Below are 11339 nucleotides of genomic sequence, written 5' to 3'. Positions count from 1 at the left end.
GTAAATTGCTCACGCGGACCCGAAAATCCCAACTTTGAAAATTATTTCAGGCGATTTTGTCTGACCATTTCCCTCTTCCCCTCTTGCTGTCATTGTTGTATATTACATACCCATTTAACAATTCACACTCATTCTCTCTTGTTCTTACTGAATTCCATCCATTTCGCACTGGCAATATACCCCACATTATTAAATAATAGCAATCCTGTCCATTGGCTGTATATTTTTTATAAATATCACAGTATCTAAATTCGTCATTTTTTCGACATGATTCTCATTTTATTTCTAGTCCATCTTGCTTTTGTTACATTCGCACTTGCAGGACCTGCTAAAGTTATCACGGAGTGCATTGTTCCCGGCTCTATAGCCATCACGTTCGATGGTAATTAATTCCAATCCTTCAGCAATTTAATTCGAGACAAATACGTATTCACAAACACCTGTGTAGATGGCCCTTTTCAATACACTTCCGATTTGGTGAAATGGTTGAATGAGAATAATCTCAAGGCTACTTTCTTCGTGTGCGGTCAGAACTGGTATATATTCCATATAGATTTTTTAAGCTTTTCCGATCTTCATCGATTCATATGTCCTTATTCGGAATTTACTCTCGGGCACAGTGCTCGACCCATTTATTTTATTATTAATTCTATATTTTTTTAAAGGGATTCGATCGAGAAATATGCCGATGTACTTCGTGAAGCTCATCGGACTGGTCACTTGATCGGTAAGAATGGCATCGAATCTTACTGAAGATTGTTTCCAATTTTACTGACATCATCTCGCAACCTTAGGCTCCCATACTTGGTCCCATGCCGATCTTACCAAACTTAATGAGACGCAAATTCGAAGCGAAATGTCTCAATTAGAAGTAACTTTGAAAGAGATCATCGGAGTAAGACCACGCTATATGAGGTAAATTTACACCATCCAAGAATACTCTCTGCGGATATATTTACCCGTAGCTTGCATTAGACCCCCATATGGCGAAGTAGACGATCGCGCACTAAGGGTGCTCAGTATGATGGATTATAAAGTTATCAACTGGGATATTGATTCCATGGATTGGTATTCTATTTTTTTCAAACGCTTCTTCTAACATGATCATCACTAAACCCCTCTCGTTTACCATAGGACATCCACCAATATAGAGCAACAAAAGGATATTTATGAGAAGGCACTCCAGAACTCCTCAACTTCTCATCACATTAGTCTACAGCATGACCCCTATGACTCCACTGCGCATGATCTTGGCCCCTGGGCATTTAAGCTTGCCGTTTCTAAGGGGCTTAAGCCGATGACGGTAGCCGAGTGTCTTGGGGAGAAAGATCGAGAGAAATGGTATCGCCCTTAATCAAAAAATTCATTTCTTTTATTTTCGCTCTGTTGTAAGTCTCATCCTACTTTTCTGTAATTAATTCGTGTCCTTCCTCTCTCCTAATTGATTTTTCTTTATTGTTGAATGTCGAATAAAGTTCTTGTGGTAGATTCTTAAAAAGATGGATCAGTCTTTATTTTTTTTTTGCAAAATTTTATTTACATTTTTATTCCAGTAGAGTACTAGGAATGCATTTTTAAGGAAGGGATATGTAAATGAGTATATGTATAAGGGAATGAAGATGCCGGTACAGAAGGAGAGATTGAGGGCTCGCAATTGAGCTAATGTTTTTTACTTTTTTGCTAGATTCCCTTCGATATTCCTCTTAACTTGGTTGCGCGTCTCTTTACCGGTGCTGGTCTACGAAATGCCAAATTGGATACGTACGCCCTCCTACGCCGAAGGATGACATCGCTTGCCACTTGAGCACTATGGGAATTTTGTGCATTTATTTTGTCGACACGACAGCACTCGGGCGAACAGTAAATCGTATTCTAAAGAAGAAGATTTGAGTAATTGTGAAAAGTCTGTAATAAAAGTTGCGTATAATTACATTGGAAGTTAGAGAGACTGGGATGTGCTTTTCACAATTTAGGCACCATTCCGTATCCATTATTACTGTTCGAATCCGTTGGAAAATTAGAGTGCAACGACGATTTGAGATCAAAAGGGAAAGAGGTGGAGGAGAAAATGGAAGAGACGTAAAAAGAATGCTGCAATGTCACTGTCAGCTCGGGAAAAGAAGAAGATAGAACACTACGTATCCCTCTGGTTCGGACTTTGTAAATAATATTAAATAGTTTTGGAAAGGAATACGTTTTCAATTCCAAGAGCATATTTTCGAAGCATTGTCGCCTAATATTGCAGCATCCTCCCTTTTTTATCCCACTCAGACACCAGCCACTGCTATACTCTACAAAATAATCGGGTTTTATTGTTTTAAACAGAAAGATGATAGAATAGCGTAGAAAGAGTTCTCAAGTCCTAAATATAACTTCAACTCCGACCCCGACGCGCTCTGCGTGCCTTGCCCGGCCTCGTTGCCTTTCGTTTGCCGCCCTTGTTGCTAAAGCCCGATACGTCTCCACTTGATTCGGCTGTATTCGACTTAGCGTGCCGCTTCTTCCCTCCAAATCCATACTTAGCGTCCCGGCGTGCACGCTTCATATTCTTTTTATCACCGCCGCGCCTGTCCGATTGCTTCTGCTTCTTTCTTGCCCCGGCATCCTCATCATCATCAAGTTCGATATCAAACAGATCATCGTCTCCGAAACCACTTTCGCCATCTTTTCGCTTCCGTTTAAGGGCTTTGATCTTCTCGAGCTCTTCGGCCTTCTTCTTCTGGCGTTCTTGAAGCTTGTCCATTTGCACCTTCTTGCCAAACTTCTTGAGTTCGCGCTGCTTGCGTGCATCTTCAGATGCCTTAATCGAAGCCGATTCGTTAAGCAGGCGTTGCCGAACCTGGAAATCCAAGACCAAAAAAATCAGGAACTGTGCGAAAGGTGGCCACCTCCTCCCAATCCTAGCTAATAGATATTACCTTCTCCATATGCTCGTCGGATTTCACCATCTCTGCAAAATAGTCGTCAGGCCGGCTAAAGGGCACGCCTGCAGCAATTATCCTTTTACGACCTTCAAGTGCTGAATTTAATCCCTGCTGATAACTATTGGATTATGAAAGCATGAATAAGCAGAAAGAATGTTTTTGAGAAAGAATGCCATAACCCACAATGCTAGCTCCCGTTCTAAATCATTATGTACATCAGCGATGGCCACCGGCTCCTCTGTTGTCAAAGATAAAGTTTCGATCCAAGGCAAATCCAGTTTAAAGCCTTCAAGAATACGCAGCATCGCTTGCTAAATTCGAAGAAAAAGAGTAAAACTTTAGCAAAAGAAAAGGTGCAAAGCAGATCATGCAGGATAATACTTTATTGTTGATGGTTATTCTCTGGGTTGTGACTATATCTCCTTCCTCAAGATCGTCCTCCGACAGATCCTCAAGCGGGACATCCTCGAGATCCTCCTCATCCTCCCCATCCTCCCCATCCTCCCCATCCTCCTCATTCTCCTCTTCGTTGTTATCGCTGGATACATCTTCATTATCTTCTTCCACAATTCTCTCTTCTTCACTCTCTACTTCCGGATCTGCTTCTTCTATTGCTTTCGTTGCAGGTTTCTTGCTCTCCTTCTTTGCTACCTTACCAGCCGGCTTCTCTGAGTTGGACTTCTTGCTTTCTGTATTGCTGTTTTTAGACTGAACTGATTTCTTTTTGACTGCCATGTTTGAAGGAAAAAGAAACGGCTAACTAAGAGTAATAGAGTACCAGGTATATTGTAAATTGTGACTTTGTTTACTGTTCTCATTACCCTAAATTGGGTTGATGCCATAAACTGCAAAATCGAAACCAAAAATCTCGCCTCAGAAAATTATGAAAGAAAATAAACGAGTAATGTCTGTACAAACTACAAGCAGAAAGTGAATATTACAAAAAGAAAAAAAAGTATTTTAAGAATTATCTTTTATCCCCATGCTTCTTTCTCGTATACGGGATTTCTTTGGTTCACGCGAGCGTTCTCTGAATCCATCCGTCGGCCTCGAACGCTTAGGAGAAGTAATCCTATCACCATTATCCTTTTTATCTCCACTCATATTCGAAGCTGCAGCAGCCCTAAGACGAGTAGAACGACGTCGTTGCGTGATTAATACTGATCTTCGTGTGGGCAAAGGAATATCTTTTTGTTTTCGTTTTTTGATAGCAACATCAGCGGATTCATTTTTATCCGCACTCTCTTGCTCTCTATTTCTACTCGATACTCCTGTTATACCAGAGCCACCCACCTCTTTTTGTAGGGTTGCCCTTTTTGCTATGACTTTGGACGTAACCTCGTTCTTTGCGGATAGTCTCGCATTGCTCTTAGTCGAGTTTATGACTAAGTGTTTCCTTGTATCTGCCTTGATCGATGTCCATTTGCTAGATCTAGACGACCTCGTAGATTTAGATTCGGCTTCACCGTTCAAGGAGGAATCCGAAGAACTGAGCACACTAGACGACTGCGTCTTGTGTGATATCACTCTATTTCGTGTCCGCAAACTTGGTCCAGGGTCGGCTGTTTTCTCCAAGTCACTCATGTTTGTTTCGGATGAATCTTTTGAATTGATATCATTTCTCTCTTCAACTAAAGCTCCGGTTGTAGACATATTCTTTCTTTCCGCGTCAAAGTGGTTCACTGACACAGACTTTCCGCTAGAAGACACGGCCTTCCTAGCACGTGACCGAGAGCTACCCACTACGATTGCTGGATTGATCGTCTCTTTCAAATCGATTACCCCTTTCACACTCGTTTCTCTCTTTGACATCTGCAAACTCTGGTTGAGTGAAGGCTTCACTACGGTCTTCTCGTTATTCCTACGTGTTCTGATAGAATGAGCCATATCGATATCCATCGACTCCAAGATCGTTTCGTTTGCATCTTTCTTTTTTGCGGTTTGAGTGGAGAGACCAGCAGGATATTCGGTATTAAGAGTGGAAGTTTGAGACTCCCACCTATGCCGTTGAGCACTCCCAATATCCTTTGTAAAATTGTTGGGCGCGCTAGTCGAGAAAAGCTCCTTTGGAATCTGCCATTTTTCACTGGCAGCATCATCGAATCTTCGGGCTAAATTCTTCACTCGACTTCGTGTCCCATCTTCCTTTAGCCTGATTTCTTCCTTGCTTTGCGTAGTTACACCGATACCCTCCATTAACCCCAATTCCTTGTTTTTTGTACTTGCGGGAGTATAACTGTGAGAATTAACCAATTCAAGTCGAGGATAGAAGGCCCCTGGAACACGCATTGTGGTAGGAGTCGGAGCATCTACATGTTCAAACGATCCCTCTTGCCTTGAATTTTTTACTAGCGAAAAATGCGGTGAGTAACCATTGATCATTGTAGGTTTCGCTTGAGTTTTGCCAGCAAAGCTTTGGCGAGTATTAAGATAATCTCTTGTGGGTTGAGTGGATTTCCTTCCGTTTGTAAACCTGTCTGGGTTTTCTGGAACTGAAATATTTCGGTGAGCTCGATTGCCAAAGGGAGAAGTAAACGATGGATCTTCTTTGCGCCGACGCGCTAGTTCGCGGAGCCTATTCGCCATACAAAGGATAAATCCCTTGAGTATATTTACAACGCGCACTAAATGATACTATAAAAGATGGCAAGGGTTTAGTAGCTCCAGTAAAAACCATACATCTATGCACTCACTATATCAAATATAGCGGCCAATATATCCAATATTTCATCAATGTATTTTTCGCGACGAGAGAAGAGCGGCTTAACAAATTGAGCAAATAAAAGTTTGGTCGCCTATACGAATACGAAATTAGTAGAAAAATTCTAGGAAGCAAACATGATAATAAAGGCTATTCACTTTTGTCTGCGCCAATAATATCCATATCATTACAAGTAATCGCGCGTTTCCGTAAAATGGGAACCTACACATTACAAACCAACATAAAGAGAAAACATCACGACGCGAAACAAGCAAAAAACTGCCTACCATCCGATGGCAACATCTGCAATCTGACGTGCTACATCGAAAAAGAACATAGACACCCAATAAATGACCCAGTTTTTCACTACACGTGAACGGCCTGTTCGAAGCGCTTTTATCGAATTGTAAAGCCCCAGAAGCCAACTGGAACAATTTCCATGAGTAATGTTAGCCGTATGATAATGAGTCTAAAGCCTTACCAGAGATTTCGCACAAATAAAAAAACAATCATGATCACTCCATAAGTTGCAACGGGGAGGGATGATAAATAATGCTATGAAACTAAATAAATTATCTAAATATCTCTCGAGCCATTGCCACCAGGACTCGTAATTAGCAAGCCAGAATTCAAACCTACATTTATATTTAATTTCTTAGAACAGCAGCAAGTACCTCCACGTAAAGCGTGTTAAAATAACATGAATGAGACAAAGAATAGTAGCGCTGGAAGACAAACTGGCCAGCGAAATATTCAATAAACCGAGTTTCAGAATAAAAATTCATTAGTTACGCGTCGCTCTTTACCAAATGCGCGCTGAATCTAAATTTCAATATTTTTTAATTGGAGTTGATACGTTAAAAATTGTATATATCCGGGGAAAGGCAGGAATAAATAACTTAATGTTTATTATCTCTAAAGCAAGTACACACATTCCTAATTAAAGAGGTTCTAATTCTTCTATCATCCCCCTTTCATTCTTCTTTCCCAAATTTTTGGGCTTTTTCTTTTGAAATTTTATCCCAATGCCTCCAATTCTCCCACTCCCAGGCGCATACATCAGGGATGTCTCTTGAATCTCTCACGCTCAACCAATGCGCGATCGGAAGCTCTAATGCCCAGCGTACAAGACCGCAAGGGCGCACTATCTTCTCAATCAGGAAGTTCCACATAATAGCAAAGAGGCTGCCTACGAGTGCTCCGATAAGGACTTGCTCAGTGGTATGATAATTGAGATATATTCTATAAAAAATAACATAAAAATAAAATCAGTCCAGTTTCAATAAATCTATAAATAAAGAAAAAAAAAGGCCAACCTGGAGTAAGAAACCATTGCAGCTATTGCTGTTAATGATGTGAAGATGAAGTGCTTCCAGATAGAATGTTTAAAAGTGATGCTAACAAGTTAAAATAAAACAGACGAATTAGATGAGCTTTCCAGATTGTCGGAAACCTTTACATTAGTTACAATGAATAGGTATAAATCGCAATGTACATAGCAAAAAATGCCATGAATTGCGCATGGCTCGATGGCATTCCATATCCTTTAGCCAATTCTATTTTGATAATGTTTAAAATAAATTCAAACGAAATTTTAATAATATATAAGACACTTACGAGTTGGCCGCTCTTGCTTTATCCATTGCTTTAGCAATGCATTAAGCCCTTCATTTGCTAGCTGTCCCACAAGCGCAAAAAAGGGGGCAATTTCACGGCGTGCTGCAATAACAGATGCATAAGCGACTATAATCGCAAGAGGAAGCAATGTCACATAGGCAAACACATGAGCAATGCTGTCATGCGCAACAAACTGGATGTGAGTGAGGGAGAGGGAAGTGAGAGGGGGTTCTACCATTTGGATATATGCCAATAAACTCCAAATATTCTATAAAAAAGAATTGTGAGTAGCTTGAATTGTGGCTTATATTAACCCAGTGACACGAAACTTCAAGTGTTGCATTTGCTCTCGGGTAAAAATGCTTAAAGAAATCAAGGCGGATAAATCCAACGATGATATAGGGCAGTAAGAGTTTTAAAGAGTTTGACAGATTCAACTAGTGCTCTACATATAGAGATTTGCTATCCACCCCCATTCCAATTAAATTCCAGTAGTTTAGAATCCAAATAATAACAGAGTTATATCTATAGGTTATCCAGCACCAAATATATTACAGCATATAACATTCTTTTTCATCAACATATGCATTCTCCAAACCTAAAACGCCTCTTCATACTCCTATTTGTCGCTCTATTGCTGTCCCTAGAGCTCATCTCTCACCTTTTTGCCGCTTAATTTCGGTTCAAACTGATATCCAACTACTCTGCCTCGCCCGCTGATAATCTCATCCAAAAATCTTTCAACAGGTACCTTCTCAAAAGCCCCCAAAAAGTTTCTGTATCCACGACGATTTGGATTTAATGCCAGCATAGAGGGATAATCTGCAACAACGTCGAAGTCCTTCATGAAATCGCGAACAGCTTCCTGTTGTGCATCCATCCAGGCGAACCGGAACGGAGACCCTTTTTTGTGATGATGCTCCTTGAGCTCGCGAAGTAAAGAAAGAGCTTCCTCACCAGTTTTTTTAGCGATAGGATCCTCCTCCACCATATTCAGAAAAGTAAATATACAAATTCCCGTCTTAGAAAGACATTCCGACTCGAGTTCCTTTTGAGTGCGTATCTGCCCAATCTCCGGGTTAAATGGTTCAGCTTTCGGTGTCGATTCAGGACGTTTAGAGGACGAGTCTTCCGATTTCTTTGTTATTTTTGCGGGGAGAGCATATTTGCTGAGGAATTCGTGAAGCGACTCGTAATTAAGTTTTCCTGTCAGCAAAATATAACTTAGGATTAAGAAGGAAAATCCAACGAAACTCAGATAAAGAGTCTCACTTACCATCATAGGTGACCACTTCTCCGTCCTTCCCCTTGGGGAACACAAGTAATGTTGGGAACTTCTCCACACCGAGTTTGGCCACTACTTCTCGCTCGGTACTCACCACCTCACCTAGTAGTATGCGATCTTTGAATTCAGCTGAAAGTCCTTTATAAAGCGGCGTGGTCCGGTCTTTGGTAGTAAATAGCAAAGCTTTTGAGAGAGTTGTGTTCTGAAATGCAAGCAATATACGCGGTGAGGAGATGAGGCAATGCCGGATAACAGCATCGTGGATATGACCAACCTCTTTTTTATAAAATTCTTCTAGCGAGATAGCCCTATCTGAGTTCTGTTCTCGCACTCTTTGGACGTAAGAAGGCATTTTGGTAAGGAGATAATCCACTATAGGTTTAGCAGTGCGTTGGCCTTGGTAATCTGAAGTATTAAAATAGATTTGGAATTAGAATCGCTAAACAGATAACTTGCTGAATCATAACATCATACCATAGGGAATCTTTGGCTTGTCCGGATTTTTCACATCGGGCTTAAATACTTTGATGGTTGGGAAGCCTGAAAGTGAACAATAGAAGCGACAACAAAACAGTCAGAAATGGGAACGCGACATGTAAATATATAACACAAAATACCCTGAACACCATGCCTTCCACAAATTGGGCGGTTGGATTCATCATCACAGTTAACGGCAACAACCTTAACGAGGCCCTTAAGATTCTCGGCCACTTTCTTGTATTCTGGCGCAAGTCTACCCGAAAAAAAAAAAAATATATTAATATCTCAGCCCGGAAGAATTTTGAATGAACCCGTAAGAACTTACTGTTTACAATATCCACACCAGGGGGCATAGAACTCAACGATGGCCAATCGCTGGATGTATATAGTATATCCTGTTAATCCATCTCCTTATTTGACCGAAACAATGAACCAAATTTACGTCGTTCTTCATAACCTCTGCGTCGAAGTTCTTGTGGTCCACCTCTATCACATGGTCGCGGCTACCATAGAGAGCATAAGACGATTGAACAGCAATCAGTGACAGCAATAGGTATTTGATAAATACGCCTCTCATTCTCACAGCTCAGTGCAAAATAAAATAATTTAGGCAAAGAACAGTGTATCGGGTGGAAATATATAGGCTCTTGACCCCCTCCATTGCTAAAATGATGAACAAAATAGGAAATAAAACTATTAGAATAAGCCACACAATCGTGGCAATGAGTGAATGGCTGAAGCAAAAATTGTCAATAATATTTGACTTTAGCTAAAGCAATGTCCCGCCTCGAAGCAGTATACACGGTCAGCGGCACTCCCGCAAAAGAATTTAACCTGCCAATATCTGAAGAAGCAGGACAGCATAAGCCCTTCCTTTCGGCATTGGCTCAGTCACTCTCACAGCTCCAAGGAGATATCAACGCGCACTTGACAGCGATCTTAAAGGGTAATCAAGACGATATTGAAATTAGTGACGAAGAGGAGGCCGATTTCGAAGAAGAGGAAGAATCAGAGGAGAACACATGCAATGCAGAAGATGGAGAAAGTAGAAAGCGTATGAAGATTTGATTTTTCTTTTCTAGGCAATGCTTTTTTGAATTTTGATTTTTCTTTCTTGTTTTATTATCTATTTTCTTCGCATATTTTACCTGGGCTGATATCAAACTGTAGTATATGCCCTTACGGAACAATAATATCTCATTTCCAGCAGCACACGCTTAAAGAGTTCAGAAAATGCCCTCCCAGAAATTTTGCTGGGTAACAACTGATCATGATATTTATATGTAGTTTCTTGATAGCACGTTAATCATGACCAATGTCCGCTCTATTATACTACGATATATGAGGAGCATAATTTCACACTTTGTTACGGATAGAACTTGTCACATAATCTCATCTATTTATATTTGCTATTGCAAATCCATTTTTCTTAGGGAATGGATAAAAATAATTGAACTCTAACAAGGTGGCAAACAATTCTAAATCTAAAAATATTTAAAGCAGCATCCTCCAATGCATCTCCTTACTCTCCTTTTTTTTAGTCAGTTTATAAAAAATGAAGCTACCTGCGATATTTATTTTCTTTTGTTACGTTCTAGCATTTGATGGTAAAGATCTCTTTTCCCTTAACATATGCAAACAAGCAGAGCTAACATGGCCGTATTTTTTATGATTTACAGTCAGCACTGTAGATATAAGAATAAAAACTCAATGGTGTATCCTTCAGACATCAACTTGCCAAAATATATGCCTGGATGGAGGGTTTGATGTTCAAGTAAATACCTGCAATCCAGAGTCACTCGATTATCGGTGCATCTGTTCTAACAATTTGTCTCCTAACTCGTCAGGTAAACATTGTTGAACTTTTTTTTCATTTACGCAAAGCTAACGATGTATTGTATGCATTAGAATATACACAGGTTGGGATAAAACTCGAATGAGCATTCCAGTTTCATGTTGATACAGAGTTATCATTCTAATTTTGTTTTTTTTTTAATAGACAATTCCCTATTTTATTTGCACGTATGAACAGCAACAATGTATCCAAAACTGTCCACCTGGGAACGCCGAATGCTATAACCGCTGCCCTTCTCAGCGTTGTGGGGCCAGGAACCCTCCCAATCGCACCTCAAGTCTAACTAGCATAGGGACAATCTCCTCGTTTAATCCTCTGACCACTCCGACAAGAAGCTCCCCTCCATCTATCTTTAGTGGAGCGGCGAATCCTCCGACGCTATATTACATGGAACTGGTCATTTTGCTGCTAACGCTGGTTATATCTACTCAATTTATCTAAGCTGTTGTACGGACACGCATTTGTAAAATGTGTACT

General features: G+C 40.4%; 7 protein-coding genes across 7 annotated transcripts; 2 read left to right on the top strand and 5 right to left on the bottom strand.

Annotated features, from left to right (window-relative positions):
* Positions 1-267: 267 nt before the first annotated feature.
* On the top strand, positions 268-1354 carry VTP21DRAFT_10004 (uncharacterized protein; the record flags this gene model as incomplete). Its single annotated transcript, XM_069389293.1, has 6 exons — positions 268-382; positions 449-536; positions 666-727; positions 795-915; positions 976-1068; positions 1135-1354. The coding sequence occupies 6 exons, from the start codon at positions 268-270 to the stop codon at positions 1352-1354; spliced, it is 699 nt and encodes a 232-aa protein (XP_069253730.1).
* Positions 1355-1680: 326 nt separating this feature from the next.
* VTP21DRAFT_10003 (uncharacterized protein) lies at positions 1681-1991 on the bottom strand (the record flags this gene model as incomplete). The annotated part of the gene is made up of 2 exons (XM_069389292.1): positions 1681-1872; positions 1932-1991. 2 exons carry the CDS (start codon positions 1989-1991, stop codon positions 1681-1683), a joined length of 252 nt encoding a protein of 83 aa, XP_069253729.1.
* Positions 1992-2374: 383 nt separating this feature from the next.
* Positions 2375-3659, bottom strand: VTP21DRAFT_10002 (uncharacterized protein; the record flags this gene model as incomplete). The annotated part of the gene is made up of 4 exons (XM_069389291.1): positions 2375-2839; positions 2919-3042; positions 3108-3235; positions 3306-3659. 4 exons carry the CDS (start codon positions 3657-3659, stop codon positions 2375-2377), a joined length of 1071 nt encoding a protein of 356 aa, XP_069253728.1.
* A 225-nt stretch (positions 3660-3884) lies between these two features.
* Positions 3885-6138, bottom strand: VTP21DRAFT_10001 (uncharacterized protein; the record flags this gene model as incomplete). Its single annotated transcript, XM_069389290.1, has 5 exons — positions 3885-5558; positions 5618-5719; positions 5784-5847; positions 5913-6050; positions 6107-6138. The coding sequence occupies 5 exons, from the start codon at positions 6136-6138 to the stop codon at positions 3885-3887; spliced, it is 2010 nt and encodes a 669-aa protein (XP_069253727.1).
* A 461-nt stretch (positions 6139-6599) lies between these two features.
* On the bottom strand, positions 6600-7480 carry VTP21DRAFT_10000 (uncharacterized protein; the record flags this gene model as incomplete). Its single annotated transcript, XM_069389289.1, has 4 exons — positions 6600-6867; positions 6942-7022; positions 7094-7181; positions 7243-7480. 4 exons carry the CDS (start codon positions 7478-7480, stop codon positions 6600-6602), a joined length of 675 nt encoding a protein of 224 aa, XP_069253726.1.
* A 405-nt stretch (positions 7481-7885) lies between these two features.
* On the bottom strand, positions 7886-9584 carry VTP21DRAFT_9999 (uncharacterized protein; the record flags this gene model as incomplete). The annotated part of the gene is made up of 7 exons (XM_069401006.1): positions 7886-8448; positions 8519-8729; positions 8802-8932; positions 9002-9067; positions 9145-9260; positions 9333-9382; positions 9450-9584. The coding sequence occupies 7 exons, from the start codon at positions 9582-9584 to the stop codon at positions 7886-7888; spliced, it is 1272 nt and encodes a 423-aa protein (XP_069253725.1).
* Positions 9585-9784: 200 nt separating this feature from the next.
* VTP21DRAFT_9998 (uncharacterized protein) lies at positions 9785-11145 on the top strand (the record flags this gene model as incomplete). Its single annotated transcript, XM_069401005.1, has 5 exons — positions 9785-10052; positions 10606-10614; positions 10687-10781; positions 10855-10904; positions 11007-11145. The coding sequence occupies 5 exons, from the start codon at positions 9785-9787 to the stop codon at positions 11143-11145; spliced, it is 561 nt and encodes a 186-aa protein (XP_069253724.1).
* Between the last annotated feature and the right edge of the window lie 194 nt (positions 11146-11339).

The sequence above is a fragment of the Calcarisporiella thermophila genome, assembly GCF_041956535.1.
Source record: "Calcarisporiella thermophila strain CBS 279.70 unplaced genomic scaffold VTP21scaffold_6, whole genome shotgun sequence".
Classification (NCBI taxonomy): Eukaryota; Fungi; Calcarisporiellomycota; class Calcarisporiellomycetes; order Calcarisporiellales; family Calcarisporiellaceae; genus Calcarisporiella; species Calcarisporiella thermophila.
This window is presented reverse-complemented; position numbering and strand designations above follow the sequence as displayed.